The sequence below is a fragment of the Nesoenas mayeri genome, assembly GCF_963082525.1.
Source record: "Nesoenas mayeri genome assembly, chromosome: 1".
Taxonomy (NCBI): domain Eukaryota; kingdom Metazoa; phylum Chordata; class Aves; order Columbiformes; family Columbidae; genus Nesoenas; species Nesoenas mayeri.
The window spans coordinates 145,411,977-145,436,908 of record NC_137541.1 but is presented as its reverse complement, the minus strand read 5'-3'; the positions used below and the strand labels follow the sequence as shown (position 1 = coordinate 145,436,908).

General features: G+C 41.2%; 1 protein-coding gene across 4 annotated transcripts in view; it reads left to right on the top strand.

Moving 5' to 3' along the window:
- MYH15 (myosin heavy chain 15) overlaps positions 1-24,932 on the top strand; it is a gene marked incomplete at its 5' end in the record, with an annotated part of 45,855 nt that overhangs the window by 8,108 nt on the left and 12,815 nt on the right. For all 4 annotated transcript variants that reach the window (XM_080342747.1, XM_080342746.1, XM_080342745.1 and 1 more), the window contains 26 exons: positions 235-327; positions 1,654-1,717; positions 1,815-1,913; positions 3,853-3,956; positions 4,380-4,518; positions 5,121-5,239; positions 6,444-6,593; positions 7,591-7,761; positions 8,829-9,008; positions 10,300-10,432; positions 12,283-12,350; positions 13,321-13,408; positions 13,635-13,752; positions 14,038-14,161; positions 14,910-15,046; positions 15,425-15,680; positions 16,126-16,368; positions 16,968-17,144; positions 17,664-17,809; positions 18,422-18,512; positions 19,519-19,908; positions 20,868-20,994; positions 22,071-22,189; positions 22,666-22,862; positions 23,876-24,225; positions 24,785-24,909. In XM_080342747.1, coding sequence (XP_080198873.1) covers positions 235-327; positions 1,654-1,717; positions 1,815-1,913; positions 3,853-3,956; positions 4,380-4,518; positions 5,121-5,239; positions 6,444-6,593; positions 7,591-7,761; positions 8,829-9,008; positions 10,300-10,432; positions 12,283-12,350; positions 13,321-13,408; positions 13,635-13,752; positions 14,038-14,161; positions 14,910-15,046; positions 15,425-15,680; positions 16,126-16,368; positions 16,968-17,144; positions 17,664-17,809; positions 18,422-18,512; positions 19,519-19,908; positions 20,868-20,994; positions 22,071-22,189; positions 22,666-22,862; positions 23,876-24,225; positions 24,785-24,909 — 4,008 coding nt within the window. The remainder of the gene's footprint in view (positions 1-234; positions 328-1,653; positions 1,718-1,814; positions 1,914-3,852; positions 3,957-4,379; positions 4,519-5,120; positions 5,240-6,443; positions 6,594-7,590; positions 7,762-8,828; positions 9,009-10,299; positions 10,433-12,282; positions 12,351-13,320; positions 13,409-13,634; positions 13,753-14,037; positions 14,162-14,909; positions 15,047-15,424; positions 15,681-16,125; positions 16,369-16,967; positions 17,145-17,663; positions 17,810-18,421; positions 18,513-19,518; positions 19,909-20,867; positions 20,995-22,070; positions 22,190-22,665; positions 22,863-23,875; positions 24,226-24,784; positions 24,910-24,932) is intronic.

The window sequence follows — 24,932 nt, the reverse complement described above, 5'->3', positions numbered from 1 at the left end:
AAAATCTACAAAGCAAAGCAGTAGAGAGCAGCAGAATGTTTGAGACCTTTTAAGGACTCAGAATTGACTGATGATCTTGCTGTTATGCCATTCACACTGTGCCACCCCCAGGGTGGGTCTAAATCACTTTGCTACGGAGACTTCTCTCTAAATGTGAATGCATGACTGAGTTATAGTTGACAGCTGAGTTTGTGGCCTGTAGGTTTCTCAATAATATTCAACCTTTTTTCGTAGGGAACCTTGGAGGATCAAATCATTCAAGCAAACCCAGCCCTAGAAGCTTTTGGAAATGCCAAAACCCTTAGAAATGACAACTCCTCACGTTTTGTAAGTCTGTAATGTAACGTAACGTAATGATGTCCTCTTCAACAACGGCCAGTTCATAAGATCTCTGTGATAATTCCTTCATAAATTGCTTCTCATTTTGTCCACTGAAATGGCTGTATTTCCATACAGTGGAAGAATAACAAAGTAGGATCTAACCAGGAAAAACTACTGAAAATATTAAAGATAAAAATAAACTAAGAAGATCCACTCTGAATAGTTGTTTAAACTGCACATGATCATGAGACAAGCAAAGCTTAGCTTTATAAAGCCCTTTGAACAGCAATGGCAGATCTTTCCCAGGACAATGTCTGCTGCATAGCCTTATTTTCCTACCATGTTTTCTGCTAGCCTAAGTCATTCCCTCTCCCTATAATGGCTTTGTTTTGTCACTAGACCAGCAATACACCACAGTCCCTGCTCCCTCCCACATCTTCCCTCTCGGCAGACCCACACACACAGCAGAGCTCCTTCCTTTGGTCCACACCATCTACCTTTTCGGCTGAGTAAGCTGCCCTTGCTTGTCCCTCAGTGCTACCATGACCTTGGGCCTCTCCTCGTTTCCATCAGGCTTGCAGGAGAGGAATGGCCTCAGGAGCTCTGCCTCTGCCACATCTGGCTAGTGTTGGCTCAGAAGTCCAAAAGGAGTGGCATGAAGATGGCAGCCTGAGTTTGTAGCCCATGCTTCCCTAACATATCCAGTTAAAATCGACATTGGAAGGGGTGGAGAGGGTGAGGGGTTGTAAGCATCTGTGAAAAGCTACACCATTGTTTAAGGAGTTTGTCAGCTGGGACGGAAATGAATTACTTAAAAAAGCTGATGTGTTTGAATCTGATAAATGAAATGAAAACTACTCAATTTTTTATGAAATTCAGGGGATGAATATGCAAGTTTAATGGGTAAAGCAGTGTAAAATCACAGCACCCTTCTGATGTAAGTAGTTGCGTGTAAGTCAGGACTGCAGATGAGGAGGAGTCAAAAAAGCAGCCCATCTGTCTCATGCCCAGGCTGATTGCTCTGAGTCCTGCATTACAGTAAACCTGCATCATGAAACTGGAAGCTACGTGCGTTGCTGTATCTTAGCCTGGCAGATAAGTACATGGTTATCCTTTTCCCACAAGCTGATTACACAGCTGTATGTATGGATTTAGGCTTGGAAAAGTGTAATATCATTGTTCGATATTTCTCATTGAAAATATGCCCATGCAAATTCAAGGAGTTAACATAAACTGATTCTTTGGCTCAAATGATTGCCTTCAAGCAGCATCCTTTGTTTCCTTCTGTGTATACTAAATGCACTAATTAGAATATTCTTCTGTGTGAATTAGGGTAAATTTATCCGAATCCATTTTGGAACCACAGGCAAGCTGTCATCTGCTGATATTGAGATTTGTAAGCAGCAAACTCTCTCCTTTTTTAAAAAAACATACAATTGCTCATCTGAAAGCTTGGAGAGCCTTTCTCACTGAATTTTTCTTTGTGCAACTAGATTTATTGGAGAAATCCCGAGTGATTTTCCAGCAACCAGGTGAAAGAGACTATCACATCTTCTACCAGATCCTGTCAGGAAAGAAACCAGAGTTACTGGGTAAGCATTACGTGGATACACAGCTTTTAAGAACCAACCTTCAGCTGAATAGACAGTGGCTGAGGATGGGGCAAGGGGCAACCCTGTGTTCAGAAAGGCCCTTACACTTCCACTTGAGAACACTGAACTTCCACTGTCAAATACACTATTTGAAAGATGTTATTCCAATATTAGCAACAGCGACCCTTTTTTTTTCCTGTGCTATGCTGATGAAAGTACCCTATAAAGTGAAGTTGTATTTCAGATTAGACTAAAGGAACAAGACTCAGTCAGGGCTTTTGAAACGTAGCGTTATAAAGGCAAGAAATGTCACTCTGAATTTGAGTAATCCAAGGTCTCAAAACATCTGGAAAATGCTACGCCTCCAAAAGCGTTTCTGGTGATAAAAATTTAATGGTCTAGATTTTCACATATGAGGAGATTTGCTTATAGGTCCATGTAAAAAAGCTAGTTCCCCTTTTCTGCGCAAATGCCAAACCTGGCAGCCTAATATGTTCTGTAGCAAAATGCAGAGCTGCCTGCTGCTGATCGTGTGGCCATTACCCCTTTCAAGTTTTCTCTGTCTGAATGCGGTCCTGTAGACCAGCTAGAGAAGTGCAGAGAACAGATGAAGTCACTTTGCTCCCATCTCCAAATGCTTTGAATAAAACTTCCACTGGTTATTTAAATTATGAGGTTCGCTGAATTTAATTTGTGCTCTGAAGAAACATATTTTAGAAAATACATTGAAGAGTCACTTCATTGCCGCATTAAACTGCTACTAAGCCATAGCAATCATAATCTGTTTTGAAGACTTATTATCCTGACAGTGCGTGGTCAAATCCCTAACCCTCTTAGCTTTTACATGGCCTAATTAATGACAATTACGGGAAAGATTTCAAGGAAGGATTGCACTGAGATTCCTGTGTGAATTCCTTTGCTGGGAAAACATGCTCTTTCTCATAGACTGTCTGCACGCTCTCCAACAGCACACACCTTTTTGGCCAGCCAGAGCATGTCTGCAGGCTCTTGAAGAGGCTGAAACCAATGGGGACTTCTGTTTTATAGACAATAAATGTATGTCTTTGTATATAAACACATACATATCTAAATATAGATAAGTATAAATACAGAAAAACAGAAGTGCAGATAAATGAATGCATAACATAGTGACTTCGTAGCAAATTAAAACAAATAGAGAATATGATTTTTATATACACCTATATTGATAGATACATGCATAATTACATACATGCACATTATACACATGTAGATATGTGTGTATGTATATAAAAGGTTGAAATCTAGACCAAACCTTGGTCTGCTGAATGTGGGTGAAAGTTTCTGTTTATTTAGGAAGCAGGACTCTTCCTGTAGTTTTGGAGCCTGCTAGCTTTCTAGAAAACAACTCTGTATCTTGGGGTTTTGATGTGAAGGAAAAGGAAAGAGGAGAGAGAGAGCCATATTCAGACTTTTTTTCATCAAGAAGCAAGTGTCTTCTGCAAAGAGCCCTGGAAGTTGCTGTTTTGTGAGTCTGTTATAAAAGAGGGGAACCATGCCCGCTGTCCCTATCTTGGATCATACTAAAATCTTTTTCTCCTCTGTATTTAGATGGGATTTTTACCCCTACCTGGCACACAAGGCAGAAAGTAGGGCTATACAGGAAAAGATGAACTCTGTATACTGCAAAACACGCTTAATAGATGCATATGCAGTATTCCCGTATTATTTTTATTCACACTTTCTCTAAATGTCGGTTTTCAGACTGAACTAGTAGAACAAGACAGTTGGTTGCTGCCCTGCATTTGTAAAGCAAAACAAAAGAAAACCCCCAAACAAACAAAAAACTTTATAAACCGTTGTGCAGAGACATATGTATGTCAGAGTTGATCTTTTGACCTCCATTTTTTTGGGATATCTGGAATGGATGGCCATCTTGACATTGGCAGTTCTTTTACAGATATGCTGCTGGTATCTACCAACCCATATGACTACCACTTTTGCTCACAAGGAGTAGTTACAGTGGACAACTTGGATGATGGAGAAGAATTGCTGGCAACAGATGTAAGCCTGTATTGATTTGACTTTGTTCTTCATGGATTAGGTGCGTGTGTGGAGGAAAAGTGATGGCAGGAGCCAAACTTCCATCACTTAAGCTATTGGACTAAAGCAAAAGCAGAAATGGGTCTTAATTGCTTTCATACTATGAAGCAGGAGACCTGATAAACTATTACACTTTTTAATTTGGCCTTGCTTCATGTGATGCCCATGGGCACAATGTTCTTATAATTTTGATATAAAAAATGCTAGATAAAGCTCTCCTCCTGCTCCACAGCCACTGCTGGGTCTTCAGGGTGGTCCAGTGGCTGCTTTGTGAGATAACACCCCTTGGCAGTTTAGTAATATCTGCCATGAAAAGGTGGATTGCAGGGTGGCAAAATGTTATGAATAGAGAAGTGACAAAATACTTGTGTTTCCTTTTCACAGCAAGCCATGGACATCTTGGGATTTGTGCCAGATGAGAAGTCTGGTTCCTACAAGCTCACAGGTGCCATCATGCACTTTGGGAACATGAAATTCAAACAAAGACCCAGAGAAGAGCAGGCAGAGGCTGATGGCACTGAAAGTAAGAATAACACCTAAAAGTACTCTTTACCTTAAAAAGTCTGGCATGTCTTGTGCACTGTGTTGAGGAAGAAGCAGCCTGTTGGCTTTCATCTCACACAATGTAGCCAAGAGTGCTATGCTTTAGTTGTATTGCAAATGGCAATGAGCAGGCTTGTTCAGCGGTGGGTAGAAGGTGAATAGACATCATGAACTATGAACAATGAAATAACCCAATGAAATTCCACTTTTGTGACCATTTGAACAAAATAGCTGTAAAAAGTTGGTGCCTTAGCTTTCTCTTTCATGTCTCCTGGTCTTGCTCCTTCACTTCCTCTTGCACCCAGAACTGTCTACAACGAGTGTAGAGATACATTCTTTTCCTTGTATATGAAGAGTTTCTCAAGTGTGATTCTTGTAGCTATTGGAATCTAAGGTAGCTAGATGACCTTCTGTACCATAAGGGAGGGTACAGACACACTTAACACAAAACAAATCATTACAAAAGCAAGGATTTTATCCAGTTTTTCTTTGGAAGTGGACATACTTTAAATTTCTTTCTTGGCTAGGCATGTTTCCATGTAGAAGCTCAAAGTCAGTTTAAAACTTGTTTCTCTTGATCAGGTGCTGACAAAGCTGCCTACCTAATGGGAATCAACTCGTCTGATTTGATTAAGGGTTTATTGCACCCTAGAGTGAAAGTTGGGAATGAGTATGTGACCAAAGGTCAAAGCGTTGAGCAGGTAAGGAGAACCTTTCAGGGTATTTGGGAACCTGTCCCACAAGCCTTGAGGCTGTAACATCTCAGAGAGATAGACAGCTGCTAGAAATATTAACATGTACCTCTAGTACCTGTTCTTCTTTTATATTCCCATGCTTGGGGGAACAGACTGAAAGTGCGTGAAACTGGTAAAGAGACTGACAAAGGAATAGTGGCTGGCACTGCCTTTGACAGGATTGTTTTTCTGATCTCTTAGTAGCAGCCACTCAAGGAAATCAGGTGCAGTAAAACCACATGGGAGTTGATATCTAATTCTGGATGAGAATAGTCACCTAGAAGAGTTGAGCTGTGGATTATTTATTCACTCATCACTCATTCATTATTAATGCAATTTTAAGCTCTGTGTGACCTCAATCAGGTAAAGGCAATATCCACTTAAAGGTATCTCTTAAGTTAGGAAACAGAAGTCCTTGGGTTAGCACTGCTGCAGCTGTAGCAGTATTGTAGAAGATGCTGCAGCATTTTGGCTACAGTGAAAAGTGTTGTTTGAAGACAGGCTGTGATAAAGGCTCAGAAACTGGAAAACTGCTGGAGACAGGTCTGTCCTATTGGTGTAATCACATATAGGCTAAAGAAGAGACTTTTGACAGACTTCTCCTATCACTTGCTTATGCTGTAACGTCCCTCAAAAATCAGAAGCAAATGGCAATGAGCAAGTTGAACACAAACCTTTCTCATTCTGGCAGTAGCTCTGGGCATCATGGCTGGCATCTGGCCCCTGATCTTTCTGGTACCTAACTTCCACAGCAATGTATGAGAGTAAAACATTTGCAGCTTGCTATCCACCTGTTTCCCAGGAGGTACCTTACTAGCATTTAATGTACATGTTAGTATACATACATACAAATTTATAACATTATACATGTACATGTACATGTACATATACATATACATATACATATACATTACGGTTGGACTCAATGATCCTGAGGGTCTCTTCCAGCAGAGATGATTCTATATTTCTATGACAACAATTTGAAGAAAAGTCAGCATAGATAATGGGAGAAGCTGTGTGTTGTACTAAGTATGCCTTGGTGATTATAAGAACCATCATGAAATTTCTTTTAAACTCTGAGCAAGGATTGAAATTGGCTACTGCACTGGAATCTTTGTGTTCCACAGTGAGTTCTGTTTCACACAGTGGTATTTTTAAACATGTATTTTAGGTTTTGTATGCTGTTGGAGCCTTATCTAAGGCAGTGTACGATCGGATGTTCAAATGGCTGGTGGTTCGTATCAACAAGACCTTGGACACTAAGCTGCCAAGACAGTTCTTCATTGGAGTCCTGGATATTGCTGGGTTTGAAATCTTTGATGTGAGTATTAATGTGTGAGGACTTGGCGGAAGGACATAAAAGATACTAAGTGATAGCTCTCAGATGGGTATTTCTTTTTCTAAATGAACAGAAGGAAAAGTGCTGAGAAAGCTGTAAAACAAATAGTGTATACGATTTTACAAGGCTTTTCCATTACTAGATGCAGAAACACTCAGCATTTAGCACAAGTGGACATGCTGATGTTTCCTGGGGAGAAAGAGTGGCAACCTTTAGCAAAGACAACATATCGCATGTTTTGGGCTGTGTTTCAGGAAAATGTATTGCTTCCACTCTTTCCCTTTGAGACAAAGCATCTTCTACAGGGTATGATAGTTCTTCCTTTTTCTATATCGATATCAGATATATATTTTTATCTCAATATAAGAAAGAATTTTTTTACAGTAAGAACAGTCATTCACTGGAACAACCTTCCCAGGGATTTGGTAGAGTCCCCATCACTGGAGATTTTCAAGATGAGATTGGACAGGGTGCTAGACAATCTCATCTAGGCTCCCTCTCCCATGCAAGGTTGGACCACAAGTTCTTTCCAAACTGGGCTGTTTTGTGATTTTATCATCATTGTAAACAAGTGTATGTGAGAAAAGCACATCACAACTTCTGTGTCTCAGAACCCATTCCTGCAGATAAGTGCTTAATGCTGTTGCTACTACATGCTGCTCTCCATATGCAGCAGAGCAAAGAGTGCATTGGCTCTGCTTAACAGGACTAGTGTGGCATGCTGCTGATGGAAAGGCACATGTATCCTGAAAGACCTGGACAAATCCAGGCACCTTTGTGCTCTGGAGGGCAGCACATGAGGCAGACAGTCACCTGCTACTGAGCTAGCCTCTCCTTCGCCTTTGGTGTTGTGCTCAGTAGTTTCTCAACCAGTTACTGCTTAGAAGGCTTTAGATGTAAAAAGTTTCCTTCTTGCTGTTCCACCAAGCCCTTACCATAGTTAACTGCAGTCCAAATTCTTCTTTTTTGTCTCCCGCAGTTTAACAGCTTTGAGCAACTCTGCATCAATTACACTAATGAGAAACTGCAACAGTTTTTCAATCATCACATGTTTGTCCTGGAGCAAGAAGAGTATAAGAAGGAAGGCATTGACTGGGTATTCATTGATTTTGGCATGGACCTGCAGGCCTGCATTGATCTAATTGAGAAGGTACGTACAGAAGTGCAAAGGTGTATTTCCTGAATTGGTTTTGTTCATGATGCTCTCTTGGAGATGTCCTCAAGTCCCAGTGCAGAGAGTAGGAAAAACAGCAGGACAAGTTTCTCACCTTTCTACATGCAATGCAGAATCAAAGGAAAACCTGCATTTGTGGCTACTTGGCTTGACCTCTGTAAGCTTCCTTACAGAGCCAACAGTAACCACGAACTGTAACTGTTAATTTGTGCGGCTGTAAAATCCTCCTTGGTTTTTACTTTTGTCTTTCTCTGTCCCTACTGTTCTTCCATTTACTTTGTTCCGCATATGCTTAACATCAAAATTACTTGTTAGCTTTTCAGGGCAAATGCTATGTTTCAGTCACATGCCCTGTACTTCTCCCTGTGAGGTTCCTGTTTCTTACATTACATGTTGATGTGTAAAGTTCTTCATGCTCTTCCTAGCCTGAAACTATTGCTTCCCCCTCATCGCTTCCCCAGCATAGGATATGCCTTTCTTTTCTCTTCTTTGTGAGTATAATGTGGTTCTGGTGGGGACAGCTGTCCTTTGGTGTATCTCTCTCTCTGCCATTTCTTATGGCATGGCATCTAACCCCGCTGATCTGGGAGGAAAAATGAAATTTTGAATCTTGTATTAGCAGAATGTTTGGAACAGCTGGAGCAGAAAGGCTGATTATTAAGTGCTCTTCTACTTGATGGCTTTCTTCTCCAGGGGTAGGATATCTGCATACGATCCTAGTGCCTCAAACAATCTGTTCAGTGCTAGGAGGTTAGTTCTTTTCCTGAGATGTGAATAATAAAATGCTAGCTGGCTCAAATGCCTTGAAAGGTAAATCAAACCCTTTTTGGAAGTCATCATAAAGCCTCCTAAGGCAGAACTGACACACTGAATAGTCAAAGGTGTGTGGTTACTATTTTAACAGAGTTGTCAGAGGCTTCCTCCTCGGGATAAGAAGAAATTTTGCAGGCTTAAAATTCCATCAGATGAAACCTAAAGGCTGCACTGCTACTGAAAGCAGGCAGCCTAAGCATTTTCCAACAAAGATGTTCTTAAATCCACAGCCACTGGGAATCCTGTCTATCCTCGAAGAGGAATGTATGTTCCCAAAAGCTACAGATATGACATTCAAAGCCAAACTCTATGACAATCATCTTGGCAAGTCACCTAATCTACAGAAGCCCAGGCCTGATAAGAAAAGGAAATATGAAGCTCACTTTGAACTTCTTCATTATGCTGGTGCAGTAAGTTTCTCGGCTGGCAGGTAGACTTTGTATTAGAGGTCTTCCAGGTGGGGTTTGGGGTTTGGGGTTTGGCCCACAGTGTACAACAGGGGAGGTGGGAAGGATTAGAGTGGGATAAAGGAACAGTGAGGAGTAAAAGCAGATGTCTGTTCTCTCTGCCCAAGTATTGAAGCACAGTAAGGTGCCACCAGCCTCCAGGATGTCCTTGGATACACAAATAAAACAAACTGAGGAAGGTTAATAGTGCTTTTGCTGAAAATATGCCTTGCCTTTATCACTTTTCATATAATCAGATTCAGACCAGTGACTGAATAGCTATAGCATCTAACTTGTCATCTTGGTTCCCTGTACAAATGAACTGAGTAACTTCTGCCTAACTTCAGGGATGTTTGGGGTTTTTTTTTTTTAATTATATATATTTGACATAACCTTTTACTCATGTTAGGACCAGTGTATCAAAGCAGCCAACAGAAATGTGGTTAATTCTGCTGTGAAGGTTTAGTTAACAGGTTCACTGATGATGGGACAAAAGGGAGTATAATCTAGTACTGTGATCCTTGAGCCAAAACTTGCCCAGTTTCAAAGCTGCGTTTTCACACCAGATGGGCAGAAATAATTTGAGAGAAAATGTTTTGTTGAAAAAGAGTTGATATGAAATCTCAGCACAGCAGAGCTGGAACCTACCTTATGCTGTTAATTTCAAATGATAATTGAACATTTAACAAATTTTGTATTTATTAAGAGAAATAATGTTCATTTTGCTCTTTATCTTTAATTGTTAATGTATTCAGCAAAGAAAATTAAAACTTCTATCCTCTTATGGTACTAATAATAGAACATATTTTCCAACTAAACAGAGCTGTGGTAAAGTCCAGGAGTTAGATTATAAAATTTCTGACAGAAAATCTTGATTATTCTGGTGTAGCATGCTGTTGCGAAATGAAATTATTACTTGTGCATTTTATAGTTCAGCACCTATTAGTAGGGTTCCTGGAACACTGATGATGCGGTAGCTTTACAGCCATCTCCATGGAGTCCATGAGAAGATGTAGGGACCAGATAGTTTGGAAGAGGTGTGCAGGATTCAGACAGTAATTATTAGGAAGAGAGGTTTGGGAATTAGGAAGCAGAGAATTGGAGGGGACCTGATGAAAAAGTGGGTGGCTGGTACTGCTCTGAGGGCAGCACTTCACAAAAGGTCATTGGCTTCAAGCCAAACCAGAACGAACTCCTGGTTGCTCTGAATGGGAACATTTGCAACCTCTGATTTGTTTTCGATGCCTTGCTGTAGGTTCCCTATAACATCATTGGGTGGCTTGAGAAGAACAAAGACCCGCTTAATGAAACCGTAGTAGGTATTTTCCAAAAATCATCCAACAAACTCCTGGCAAGCTTGTTTGAAAGCTACGTTGGCGCTGACAGCGGTAAGCAGCATCAGCTCACATGGGTTTTCTTTCATTTCAGAAATGTGTGCTTGGGAATGAATTTCAGAAAAAAACCAATTCTCTCAACTGCAATTGACTTAATGTTAAATGAGGCAGTGACTAATTATTTAGATGCACACAGCATCTGTAGGCGTTTGCCAGTTATACCAAGGAGGCCATTAACCCAGCTGGTCTGAATGTGTAATACCTCTGAGCAATTTTGGCAAGGAGATCTGTATGTTATGAACACTCCAGTGGGATTTTGAACATTCAAGTGTTCAGATATGCAGGCAAGAGTTGCACAAAAAAAATGCCCATGAACAAGAACAGCTCTTGTTTCTCATTCTGTAGTCCTCCTTGCTAGCCACTATGAATTAAATAGGAAATGCAAAGTTTAAGAGAGTGTTTTGGACACTGAAGGTACCTCAACACCATTCCACAATGACCAAAGTAGAAGATTTTGCCAATACATCCTCCTTTTTGGTTGCTGGGGTTTTTTTGGTTTTGTTTTTGTTTTGATTGGTTGGGGTTTTTTTGTTTGTGTTTTGTTTGGTTTTCTTGTTTGTTTGTTTGTTTGACAAGACTAATGTATGTCCAAGAATGTATTTAAGCTGTATGCATTACACAGAACTGTTTTATTTGTGAGAAGACAAGTAGCAAGCATCCAGAAAATTGATCTTAAGTAAATAAGACTGACATTCATTATAAAGATGTAGCTCTTATGTCCTGAAGTTGCAATCACTTACAGCCTATTTATTAGTAACCTCATTTCTATAGATATTGTTGTCATGAATCGTAAGACACTTTCTGAGGAAGCAAGCAGGCTGCAGACTTCATAATGTGAATAAGAGATGGAGCTGAATGTAAATAACAAAAATCCTGCCACTAGCAAATTCTTGCAAGTTACTAACTGCCTGTTTGCCTGTGGATGTTCCTGTCTGTCTGAACACTACCTTGCTTTTCCTCAGTGTCAGGAGGAAAGAACAGCCTGTCCAGATTAGCCTCCTCCAGTCTTAGCCGTGTCACTTTCAAAAGGGGGAAAGGTCTTGGGTAATTGCATCAAACACATTGCACTCCTCACTTCTCCTTTTATGTTGACTGTTGTTGACAGGTGTCAGAATGCCAGACCTCCTGGGAATGATCTAATGGTCCAGTGTTTAGAAAGCTGCAGCAATTGCTGTACATTTTTGGGTCATGTTTGTCTCTTGTGAGACTTCGTAAAGGTTGTGTTGGACACTAGTGTTCCTTTGGAGGATCTGAGTGATTTTGACTTCGAAGCTTTAAGCAAAATTCAGGGGATGCAAAGTTACTATATCTAAAATTACAAAAATAAATTTTCATTTCCCTCTATTCTGAACAAATGTTACTTGTACAAGTTCAGTGTCTGCATAGCAGACACGTGAGAATCAGTGTCCATAGAGCACAATGTGAAGTATAAATTTTCCCTAAGCATTACTTTTCTGCATCATCTTACCCTATGGGTTTTTTAACAAACCACAACTGACTCTATTTTGTGAAAAGTTATTTTTGTGCCTTAGTCATATTTATGGACTTTCTGCAAAACAAGTGATGCTGTGTGATGCTGAAATGCAAATGCAGTCCAGAAAGCTTACAGTGGTCTTTGACAAAAGCCTAAGTATGGCCAGAGAGCTGCAAACTTCTGATACATCACACTTGATGTTCAGCACATTTTGTATAGTATTTGAGCAGTCAGAGCCTTCCAGTCATCAGCTATGTCTTCATTCACAGGGAGTTGCACTATTAGAATGGTTTGTCTGTCTCTCATGTCCTGCCTGCACCACTTACTGATATACGGATTGTCATTTTTATTTATTTCATTTTTCTCTTAGCTGACCAGGGCGGAGAAAAGAAACGCAAGAAAGGTGCTTCTTTTCAAACCGTGTCCTCATTGCACAAGGTTTGTTTACTTGATGTTTTGAGTTAAGACGATACACTGAAGTGGAACGTTAAGGATTGTAATGGACAAAAAAATTGAAATCCAACATTGGAATTTGTTTCAGGGCCTGGGTTATTGACCTTGGCTAAGTGAATACACTGTTATTAAAACTACATGTGTGAGGGGCTGCTCCATTTTATCTTCTTTGAGAATTCTGGAGATTAAGTGTTTTTTTATTCTATTTGAGAAAGTATCACAAAATGTTGTGAACAGCCTTTGTAATTTATTTTGTGGCTTATAGCTTCATGTTTGTCTTTGGTAGAGGAACTGTTTACAAGTACTTTGTAATCAGATAGGTTGCAATTGGATATTGGGTTGGATATTAGTAAAAGGTTCTTCCCCCAGAGGGTGTTGGAGCACTGGAACAGGCTCCCCAGGGAGGTGTCACGGCCCCAAGCCTGACGGTGTTCAAGAAGAGACTGGACAATGCCCTTAATGGCTGGCTTCTTCCAAGCTAGATTTCTGCCTGTGTGGGAGATGTTTGATTATGAACAACAAAGGGAAAATGTTTAGCTAGGAGGACAAAAGCCTGAGATTTTTATGAGGAACAGATTGCAAAGGTGACCTACTCTCACCAAGTGGGGAAGTAGCCAGGCAAAAATGCAGCTGGCTTTACAGAAATGCTCTGCAAGATGATACTGCATCTTGCTTGCTGCTCATCTTATTTCTGACATTTCTGAGTTTGTAAGTAAAACACGTGTCTTCTTACGACTTTGCTAAAACTGATGTGGATTCCTATAATAAAGTTAATTCATACTTTGGTTAATTTGAACACATTTCTCTGTAATAATTTTGGTAAGCTTGTAATTCTGTTGGAAACTATTTAGAGAGATGACCTTAATAAACTTAACAACCAGCAAACCAAAGAAATAAGTGATTGGAATTCCACTAAATGGCTAAAGCTAATTGTGTTTTTAATATGTCTGTTTAGGAAAATTTAAATAAGCTGATGACTAACCTAAAATCTACAGCGCCTCACTTTGTACGGTGCATCATCCCCAATGAATCAAAAACTCCAGGTATGGAAAAAACAACAGCCTTAAAATGTTAGTGTATTTGAACTATGTCATTCCAATACTTACTTCCAGGTCACCAGACTGTACTTAAATACTGTGGTTTTTACCATATCCAATGCTGTCACTCTTTCAGGAGATGACACCTTACATTTTCCAGTCCCCTTGGTGAAATGAAGATCAAACCTTATGGAGAAGCTCCATTTAATTTAGCCTTGTTTTTCCCCTGTAGGTGAAATGGATGCTTTCCTTGTCTTGCATCAGCTCCGCTGCAATGGTGTCCTGGAAGGCATCCGCATTTGCCGTAAGGGTTTCCCAAACAGGGTGCTTTATGCTGACTTTAAACAAAGGTAATGTAGGACTGTATTGTCTCCGGTCAAAATAAGCAAAGCGTGTCTTCTCACTTTTACTTGAGGTATTTTATTCAATTTAAATTTATTTTCCATTGTTTGTCTGAACACGGCAGGCAGAATTCTGCTATACTGCTCTTGCTTGTGTCTCTGTAGATGCAAAGTAGGAAATTACCTTAGGTGATTTTTGTTTTTTTTTTAAGTTTCGGGGGAAGAGGAAGCGGGGGGGGAAAGAAAAAGCAGAATCTAGGCCAATTTTACTCATTGCTCATCTGTTATTAAAAGGTACCGCATTCTGAATCCAGGCGCAATCCCAGAGGATAAGTTTGTGGACAGCAGAAAAGCTTCTGAAAAACTGCTGGCATCTTTAGATGTCGACCATAACCAATATCGTTTCGGACACACTAAGGTAACCAGAAAAAAGCATCAGTGCTTATGTAAAGTGATGGATTGAATATCTAATTTGCAGAATAGGACATTATGCAATTTCTGGTGGTGGAGATTAATGAAGAGTGAGTAACAGAAGGAACCAGCAATATAGCATTTATGTGATACTAATTTTTACGTTGTGCTAGAGGAATTTTATTTCCGTGGCTCAAGTTCCCACAAAGCTTTTATTACAGCAACACTACAAGTGGACACAGCAAGCAGCTGATGCTCCATGCCCCCCAGTAAAACAATAGCTTATTTAATATAATATAGGTACTCTTAAACATATATGGACCACAAGATCAGCTGCAGCTTTTGAAATGAGGCCAATGTGCAATTATGCTGTGATCCCATTAGCAGAGATCTGGGAGTTGGGAGCTGTGGTTCAGCTGACCTGCTTTGAACCCTGCCACAGCTGAAAAGTACTTTTGTGATAAAAATGTGGCAATAAAATTGTTTAGTCTGTTCAAAACGGAGGAGATGAGACCTGGTTTTAAAACAACTTTGCAACTGTACAGTCCAGTCCCTGATTCAAGTAGTGTTTGACTCTCTATACTCTTTTACTTTATATACTTTGTATACTTTATATACTTTATATACTTTATATACTCTTCTACTTTACAATTTGTCAATAAAAATAGCATTTTTCTGAACTATTTCAATAAGATCTGTGTAGCTCTGGAATAAAATGATTTGTTATGGGGAAATGACATCTGTGCATGTACCAGGTGTTCTTCAAGGCTGGTCTCTTGGGCCATCTAGAAGAAATGAGGGATGAGAGACTTGCAAAAATCTTAACGATGATCCAGGCAAGAGCACGTGGCAGGCTGATGCGGATTGAGTTTCAGAAGATAGTGGAGCGCAGGTACGAAGGCACCCTCTTAAATCTCAGCAGATAACAGTAATTAGCATTTAATTATATGTTGAATAGAGACATTATTACAGTCCCTAAGGCTATAGCTAACCCTAAATTAAAGGTTTAAAGTGGAGGTAAGATAAAAATAATAACAACTGTATCCTAGTTGCCTGCAGCTCTGGTGAAAATCAGATTTGCAAATTTTTTATGTCCCAGAAAATCAAGAGATATGGGGAAAGTTTCTTGTATATCTTGGAACCTCATACAAGTTCCTAATATTACTGAGAACAAAGCTATAAAACTGACTGAGAATGAAAAAAAAAAAATCCAACTTTCTCAGTTCAGGCTAAGCCTTAGGGAATTTTATTTGTTTTCTTCTTAAACTAGGGATGCACTTCTTGTAATTCAGTGGAATATCCGTGCTTTTATGGCTGTGAAGAACTGGCCTTGGATGAAGCTTTTCTTTAAGATCAAACCCCTTCTGAAGTCTGCAGAAACTGAAAAGGAGATGGCCAATATGAAGGAGGAGTTCTTGAAACTGAAGGAGGCCCTGGAAAAATCTGAAGCCAGGAGAAAGGAACTTGAAGAAAAGCAAGTCTCTTTAGTTCAGGAAAAAAATGATTTGCTTCTCCAGCTGCAAGCTGTGAGTAGATACATGTATTCATGTATTTATTAGATGTTCTTTGAAACTCAGAGGCTTACAGACCAGAGTGTTAGTGCAATTCAATTAGAATAAGCTGTTAGTCTTGTCAGTCTTGCAAAAAATTAGAGCAGATAGAAATTTTCATGTTCTAGCATATAACCAAGTGGGCTGGCAATGCAAATCTTAACAGGTTCTGTCCAAGGCAATGTCTGTGGCAACAAGATATGAAAGTGGTCTTATACATGACTAGTCATGCTCACCACTGTCTCATCTTGCTCTGTTTAATTACTTGTCAGTCTTGCCTTCTGAAATCAGGAGTAGGAAATGCTCTGTAGCATAAGTGTAGCATAAGATCAGGCTCTCTGACCATTTAGAGAATAGGCGACAAATGAGGAAGAAAAAAGGCCAAGCAGTCATTGCTGTCCTCTTCCTTGTGCCACACCAGGAGCAAGACACTCTGGCAGATGCCGAGGAACGATGCGACTTGTTGATTAAATCCAAGATTCAGCTGGAGGCCAAAGTCAAAGAACTGACAGAGCGAGTTGAGGATGAGGAAGAGATGAATTCCGAGCTGACATCTAAGAAGAGAAAATTGGAAGATGAGTGCTCTGAGCTCAAGAAGGATATTGATGATCTTGAAATAACACTTGCAAAAGTAGAGAAAGAGAAGCATGCTACTGAAAACAAGGTACCTCTAGAACTTTAGAGCTGGGCACAGATAGGTTGGACATGGATCACCTTTATGACAAAAGCTACTGGTCTTTGATGGTTTTACACTGTCTATTGCACAGGCTACACTGAAGGATCAATATATACAGAGTTATTTGACCTTATGAAGGAAAAAGTGTTGACTCTGAGCCTAAGTTTCCCTTTTTCTGAAGTCAGTTTTGCTGACAATCATATAATTATGTCTAGTTTGGGCATTTTTAAGTAAATAATTTTCTGCTGTAACCATGAGTTTTCCCAGCTCTTCTTAGAGCCTGTAAATGTAAAGGTCATCTCCTACTTCTCCCAGAGAGAATCAGAAGCTGATGTCCACCAAAATGGGAATGACACTGAAAATAATTTAGTACATTTGATAGACTGTACTAAACCCACAACAAGAACTAGCACGCATTGGCTCTCTTGATGGCAATTTCCCTCAAAAAGCTGAAAGGGACTGGCAGGGGAGAGGTGCTTTCTTCCAATTGTCTTCTTGCATAAAAGTTCAATATAGAGTCATTTGAGTCAGGTTATGACAATCCCTTGCTTCAAAGTCTTACAAATACATCCTCCTTTTTCACACAGGTCAAAAATCTGACAGAAGAAATGGCGACTCTTGATGAGAACATCAGCAAGCTTACTAAGGAGAAAAAGTCCTTGCAGGAAGCTCATCAGCAAGCTCTGGATGACCTGCAAGCAGAGGAGGACAAGGTCAACACACTGAGCAAAGCTAAAGTGAAACTGGAACAGCAAGTGGATGATGTAAGCTGGCTCTGCCTTCATGTTTCCCCAGGCTTGTTTGTCCACCACTGAACAATTTTCATGAGTCTGATATGTTGCAAAGCTTTGAAGTGTATTCTTGTCCTTTCAGAAATGATCAAGGATTTAGAAATGCAGTCCTTGTACTGTCTGTAAAAGGTATAACTACAAGAATGCTATAAAAACCTGTCTATCTGGTTCAGCCTTTGAAAGGAGTGTGATAACAAAGGAAAATCCATTCAGTTTGCATTGGCAGTGTAACTGGCATGAAGTCAAACAGAACTTTGCTACTAAGAGAACTGTAATGCACAAATGTAAAGCGTGGACTAACACGTTATGTTTTTTTTAGTCCATATGTCCACTGGCTGCTAGAAAACAAAAAATGTAAAATAGGATGCTTGTACTTAAGTTCTTCTGCTTTGCAGCTTGCTAGAGCTCAGCACAAAACTGGGCTCAGCAAATGTCTGACTGTTGTAAACCATCTGTGTTCAATATATTTAACAAGTGACTTTGTTCCTAAAGCTTGAGGGTTCACTTGAACAAGAGAAGAAAGTGAGGATGGACCTAGAAAGGGCAAAACGCAAACTGGAAGGGGATTTGAAGCTGACCCAAGAGAGTGTCATGGACTTGGAGAATGATAAGCTGCAGATGGAAGAAAAGCTAAAAAAGTAAGAGGCTGATTCTGTTGTACAAAATAAGGCAGCACAGTTACCAATGTCGTTTCAGAGCCTTCAGATGTGTTATCCTGCTCTGATGGTGGCTAAAAGGAAATTCCATGAGGAGAGAGTGTGCAGCTAAGAAGGGAGGGGAAAATTGCTCTTACTTGTGCACAATACACCTGAAACATTGGAAGTCATTACACTTCCCAGCATTAAAAAAAAAAATAAATTAAAAGTTATTGAAGTTTTTCATTGCTTGGAGGAGAAAGATGAAGGAAGTCTCTAGAAAGTTGTCCATCCTCACTAGCTATGATAGTATTATTGAAAGACCTGACTCTGTTAAATATATTTTTCCATTGAGTCTGAAAATAATGCTACTTTTGTATGACACAAAGAACCACAAATATAATTGCACAAATGCATGCAGAGTCTTGCCTTGGAAACCACTGCTTAGGAGAAGATGTGTTTTCATGCAAATAGCAATACATGAGGCAATATATGAGGGGTTGCTTTCACTTAGATACATTAGAAGTTTTATTGAACAACTCTTTGAAAATTGCAAAATACTAACTTGAAACTGCAGGGAAAATTGTCACAATAGGACTTTCCTTTCTGTGGCAGGAAAGAATTTGAAATGAGCCAGCTGAATTCCAAGATAGAAGATGAACAAGCCATAGTGATGCAGCTGCAGAAGAAGATCAAGGAGCTTCAGGTCAGCTAATGTCTTTCTTATGTATCTTAGGATGAGTTTCTCTTTGTGCCTCACTGAAGGGTTTTGCAGAGACTTTTTATGGCTCACTGCAGCTCAGCTTTGAGGCCCAAAGTGGTGCAATTCCATAGCTTCCCAAACCGATCCTTCTTTCCCTCAGGATGCTCACTCCGTAGTGGATCATTTCCAGTAGCAGGACACATGACTACAGAATGCTAGTGGTTTCAGGCAAGGCAGAAAGGCTCTGTCGTTTTAAGCAAGTAATATTGTTCCAAACCATGGAGCATGAGCTCCATCCCAGTAGATGCTAGGAAGGAGTTCAGCAGTGATAAGCATGGATTTGAACTTTAGGGGAAGGGTTCAAATGCACAGGGAATTTTAAACTGAAATGAAAAGGCCAAACAAAGTCAACAGCACAGTCTAAACAAAATGTCTTACCCCCAAATATCAGCTCTGCTTTTTTGTAAAAAAAGAACATTTGCATAAGTCGGACATGAAGTATATATTAGTCAAAATAACTCTTTCGTAAAAAAAAAGACTGCTCCCAATGAATATTCATTATTCATGCAATTCTTCACACTGCTGAATTTGAAATCCTGTCTTAACATTCCTAGACAGAAGTCACTTCAGTCACAGAGCTCTTAAAATGCGAAGAGTCCCTCCACTTCAATGACAATTTGTTGCTGTTACTCCCACTGTCAAGTGACTTCTCTCATGTACTTCAACTGAATGTTGAGTACATGAGTGTAAGGTCAATGCACTTGGCCTAAATGCCTTGAACCAGAGCTTGGAGACCAACCTACTGTGAGAAAGATGTGACTCATCATTATCATTCTAGCTCAAGATCTGATCTATTGGCACAAATGGGCAAGTCCTTTAATCACTGTGCTTACACCTGTATTGTAGAGTGTGGGCTGGCAGAGGGTTTAACAATTTGTAAGGTGATTCAAGGTATTCCAACGGGAATCATCATGAAGGTGACCTAAAGGCGCTCTTGTCTCTTTGGTAGGCTCGTATCGAAGAACTAGAAGAGGAGCTGGAAGCAGAACGAGCTGCTCGAGCCAAGGTGGAAAAGCAGAGATCGGATTTGGCCCGAGAGCTGGAGGAATTAAGTGAGCGACTTGAGGAGGCTGGGGGAGCCACAGCTGCCCAGCTGGAGATGAACAAGAAACGCGAGGCAGAGTTCCTGAAGCTGCGGCGGGACCTGGAGGAGGCCACGCTGCACTATGAAGCCACAGCTGCCACCCTGAGGAAGAAGCATGCAGACAGTGTGGCTGAGATGGGGGAGCAACTGGACAACCTGCAGCGGGTCAAGCAGAAACTGGAAAAGGAGAAGAGTGAGCTGAAGATGGAAGTGGATGATCTGTCATCCAACATGGAGCAGATGGTCAAGGGAAAAGTAAGGGTCCTGCGACTTCCTAAACCCCTAAAGGCCATGTGTAGTTAAGGCTGGTCAGAAGGTTTCCCAGAACACTTGAGCTGAAGTGTTTAAGAAGGTGGTATCTTGCAATCTGGGGGTGTTTATGTGCACAATGTCCCCCTTTCCCCAGCTGGTGGTACAACCCTTCTTACCTGGAGATGGGACCACAATTAAGATGGCTTGTCTAAAACACAGTGCATCCCCAGTCGCAGGCATAGAGTTTATCCATATATCTCAAAGCACTTAAATTGTGCTCCCAGAGGCTGGTGATGACAGGGGTGATGCCATCCAAGGCTGGATATCTCCCATCCTAAACAGAGTCCTCTCAGATCCTGCCCTTGGCTCACAGTTTTCACCCATGTTACCAAGGAGTGCAAAGCAAAGGCTTGCATGACAACCATGTGTATTTTTACTTCCTATGGCTGAATTGTGGATTTTGTTTCCTGAGTAGATAATCATCTTGATATCTTTCAGAGCACTCTAAAGAGCTCTTTCAGTGCAAGTGAAGAAAATAAATTTCAGTATTTTGAGAGTTAGAAAGCTGTCATCAAACTCAATTTATGATAAATGGCAATTAGAGCAGAATCAGTGAAGCAATTTTCATTGGAGGTGATTTTCCCATCTAGCAATTACGAGGAGGTTTATGCCTCAACTACATAGGCATGTGATTGCTTTTGAAGTTATTGCGGAGACTTTTTACATTGGTGCTTCCGTTCAGAATGCAGTTCAGGGAAAACAAATGGGGAAGGTGGTCTGATGGGGGAGACCCCTGGCCTAGGAGTGCCATCACAGCCTCTACTGCTGTGGTATCTGTGTCTTTGCTATCTGCCATTTCTCTGAAAGGCAAACAAAAAAAGCATATGTTTGGAAGGCTACTGCTTCCGAGTGGCTGCCTGGAGGCTACAGCTTTGATTGTCTTTTCTCCTGACGCCTGTTAGGCAAACGCAGAGAAACTTTGTCGCACTTACGAAGACCATCTGAATGAGACAAAAACGAAACTAGAGGAGATGACTCGCCTCATGAATGACCTCACTACTCAGAAGGCAAAACTCCAGAGTGAGAATGGTATGTGCATGTTCAGCCCAGATAGACTATTTCCCAGTCACTCAACAGGTGTCTCAGCACTGCATCGGTGAGATGTATTGTGCAACGGCACCTCTGAAGGTGGCTGGATTAGTATTGCTGAATGGAGCGGTAGCTTTGTGTCTTTTGACATTTCTATGCTCAGTATTTTTATAACCTTGGTGGGGAGACCTCGCCTCAGACTGGCTTTTGAAACAAACCTATAACCATATTTACCAGCATATTGTGATACCATCTCAAGAGCTGAAGTGGATGTGCTGGCTGGGTACCCTGTTTCGGAAAAAAAGGACATGTACATCCATCTTTCAGTGTTAGAGGGAAGATGAAGGAGTTGGCATATCGCTGCTGCCTGTGTGAATACCATCTTCCTCACAGTGACCTTGGGCATTGCGCTCTAGAAGTTGCTCACATCTGATAAAAAATACTATATCCTCTAAGTGCTTGCTACCTTCTTAGGCAGAGTAGCGCTATTTAATCCCGGTATCTGATGAGGGTGACCTGTTTTTCATTTCCTGAGTTTTTTTCTTGTTAGTTCCATGTACTCATATCAGGCTGCAGTTTCCATCCTGCTGTGATGCCCTTCTTGTGACAAATGAAATTTTTCTTGTGTATCCCTCTGTTCTGTACACTGGTCATTCTGAGGTTCTCAGGGTGCTTTGCAGCCCTCTGAGAAGTCATCTGTGGAAAAGCAACGTAAAGTAGTGACGAAAAGTATGAACAAAACCAGATACTACCGCAAGTGAAAGTAAGCATTAGTCTAGTCTAATCCATGAGCCAAATGAAAACTAACAAATCAAGGTATTGGCAGTTCAAAAACAAAAGCCCAAAATTAAATAAGAAACAAACAAACAAACAAACACACACAAAAAAACAACCCTAAAGAAAACTATCCTGGTGAAGTGTCTGAAGGTTAAAACTTGAAAGAAGCTTCACAAAAGATCAGCCACAATCACTGTCAGTTCTTTTCCTCAGTAGAATGGGATAAGTGGGACTTTGATTTTGGCTGGGACTTTGTCATTTCATCATCTTACCTTTTTTTGGGTTAAATCTTGTGGCAGGTGAATTTATAAGACAACTTGAAGAGAAGGAGTCACTGATAAGTCAGCTGTCCCGGGGGAAAACATCATTTACACAACAGATTGAAGAACTCAGGAGACAGCTAGAAGAGGAAACCAAGGTAATACTTTGATTTTGTCCCATTAATTGACATGGAATGGAGAAAACTGGTCATGTTCATTTGTAGTCTGGATGAAAGCTGAAATGAGACACAAGAGTGAGAATCCTTCCTGGTAATTGTACTGATCTAAGTTCCTGCTGCTGACTGAGGGAAGACACAGGAGAAGAGTTTGGGAAAATAATGAGCATCCTTAATTGTTAAATAAAACTCAGTAGGATAGCCAAAATCTCAGATCGTACACCTTAAAATTTTGGATGCTTCTCCAAAGGTGTCAGGTTATCTTTGGTCTTGATAGTTACTCAGAGTGGCAACAGTTAGAGATGACTTCAGACACTTCTACCTCACTTAACCTGGACTGACAAGGCCAGAGGCAAAAAGAAAAAAAGGCTCAAGCATGCATTTGAATTTTTATGGGGTGTTTGTTTGAGTTTTGCTGTAGGTGACCCTGCAATGCTGTGACCTTTCTATCCCTGCAGTCCAAAAATGCCCTGGCTCATGCTCTGCAAGCGGCCAGGCATGACTGTGATCTCTTGCGGGAGCAGTATGAGGAGGAGCAAGAAGCCAAGGCAGAGCTGCAGCGGGCTCTCTCCAAGGGAAATGCAGAAGTGGCACAGTGGAGAACAAAGTATGAGACTGATGCCATTCAGAGAACTGAGGAGCTGGAAGATGCCAAGTAAGTGGGTTACGTGGACTTCATCATACCCTTGTCTGGGAGGACTGTGCTCCTTGGGACTTGTTATAGTGCTAAGGAAACAGGGCAGTCTGGTTGGAAAAGTCCCGCTGGCTCATTGCCGTAATTTGTGGCTGTCCTTCTTCTGTTTTTTTCATTGCTTGAGCAGGTCAGTGTGTCTGTTGAGTCCTTGTCCATGGGGCAGTGGATGAGGGTGCTGGGGTTTATTTAAGAACTAATAAGATCAGATTACCCTCCTTGGTTATCTCACACACTCACTTGCTTTGCCCCAGCGCAGTGCTACGTTACCTCAGTCTTGACTTCCCTTCCCAGCAGGGAGATGATGGCTGCTCTGGGAAGAGCAGAAAGTTGTGCTGGGTCATACGGTGCAGTTGCTCACAGTGACCAGTCTCAGATGTTACTGGGCAAGGACTATGAGCATCTTCAGCATCTGCTTCCACACATCTCTGATTTGCAGGAACTTCCCTCACTTCCAGTGTATCTACTCCATCTAGCATTGTCACACTCTTCTTTTGGGATCCTCCTTTCTTGCTGGGACTCCCAGCCACTTGGTTTCCCAATCTAAATAGTCTATGGACAAAAGCCCAAGGCATGACCAGCCTCTTAATTAGTGGTTCTGTCTCATATCTCCTAATTGGAGGAATGTGACACTTTCATTTAGACCAGGCCTTTTCAAAATCTACAATCAGCCCACACTGGTTACAGCTAGCAAGTAGCAAGCTGCTGCTTGAGAGTTCAAAAGTTCTATTTCAAACATTCATATGCACACGTGCACAAAATTATCTGCCACATGTCACCACTCATAATTTAAGATTTTTCTTTTCCTATCATAGTCCCTTGTCTCTATAGGCTGACTTTCCCCTCCGTTCTCCTTGTCCCTGCAATCTTCTCATTCAAAACTGATTTATTGAGATATACTGCTCTGGTGTAAATTTTTCTGAAGAACATGGCAGTGGTGGCACTCGATCATCTAACTGTGTCTTCCCACCTGGTAGGAAGAAGCTTGCTGCTCGCTTGCAAGAAGCTGAGGAAGCAATTGAGGCAGCCAATGCCAAGTGCTCTTCTCTGGAAAAGACAAAGCACAGGCTGCAGAACGAGCTGGAAGACATGATGATTGACCTGGAGAAGGCCAACTCAGCAGCTGCCTCCCTGGACAAGAAGCAGCGCGGGTTTGACAAGATCATTAATGACTGGAAGCAGAAGTACGAAGAGTCACAGGCTGAGCTGGAGGCTTCCCAGAAGGAGGCCCGTGGCCTCAGCACCGAGCTCTTCAAGCTGAAGAATGCCTACGAGGAGACGCTGGACCACCTGGAGACATTGAAAAGGGAAAACAAAAACCTTCAAGGTAGGCTTCATTCAGGCGTCATGTCCAGTGTGAGAGCCACACCAGTGGACAGCTGGAGGGATGCAGGTGCCCCACAACAACTGTAGGGAAAGGTGTTTATCTCATCCTTGAGGCTAGCTTTCTGATGGAGACACCCACGGATGTGGGCAATGAGGATTTTAAACATAGAAATCGGTATGGCCTGAGGAGGGCAGGCTTCCCTTTGCTCACCTGCCAATGGAGCTCACTGGTGGAGGTGCCAGTTTCAGGGAGGGAACAAGAAAGATGACAGAGGTGCAGCAGATGAAGCTTTGACGGCTCCAAAAGCAGAGCACAGGGTTGCTAGCCTGCAGATCACAGATAAAAACAAAACCACTATAACCACTTCAAACAGTGTTTACAAGAAAGTCTGAGCCTTCGAGTTCGTCAGGCAAAAAAAGCTGTTGTAATTGAAAGTAAGGCAGTGCTTGCGTACAGATGAACCCTGGAGATAGCTGTTTGAGGCATGGGTCCTGTATTCATGCTCTGTGAATTGCAGTACATTTGGGACACTCTGATTGCTAATCCCTTTTTGTTTCAGAGGAGATTTCTGATCTGACCAATCAGATTAGTGAAGGAAACAAGAACCTCCACGAAATAGAGAAAATCAAGAAACAGGTTGAACAAGAGAAGTCAGAAGTTCAGCTGGCTCTGGAAGAAGCAGAGGTAAGGAAAGAAAGCTCAAAGAA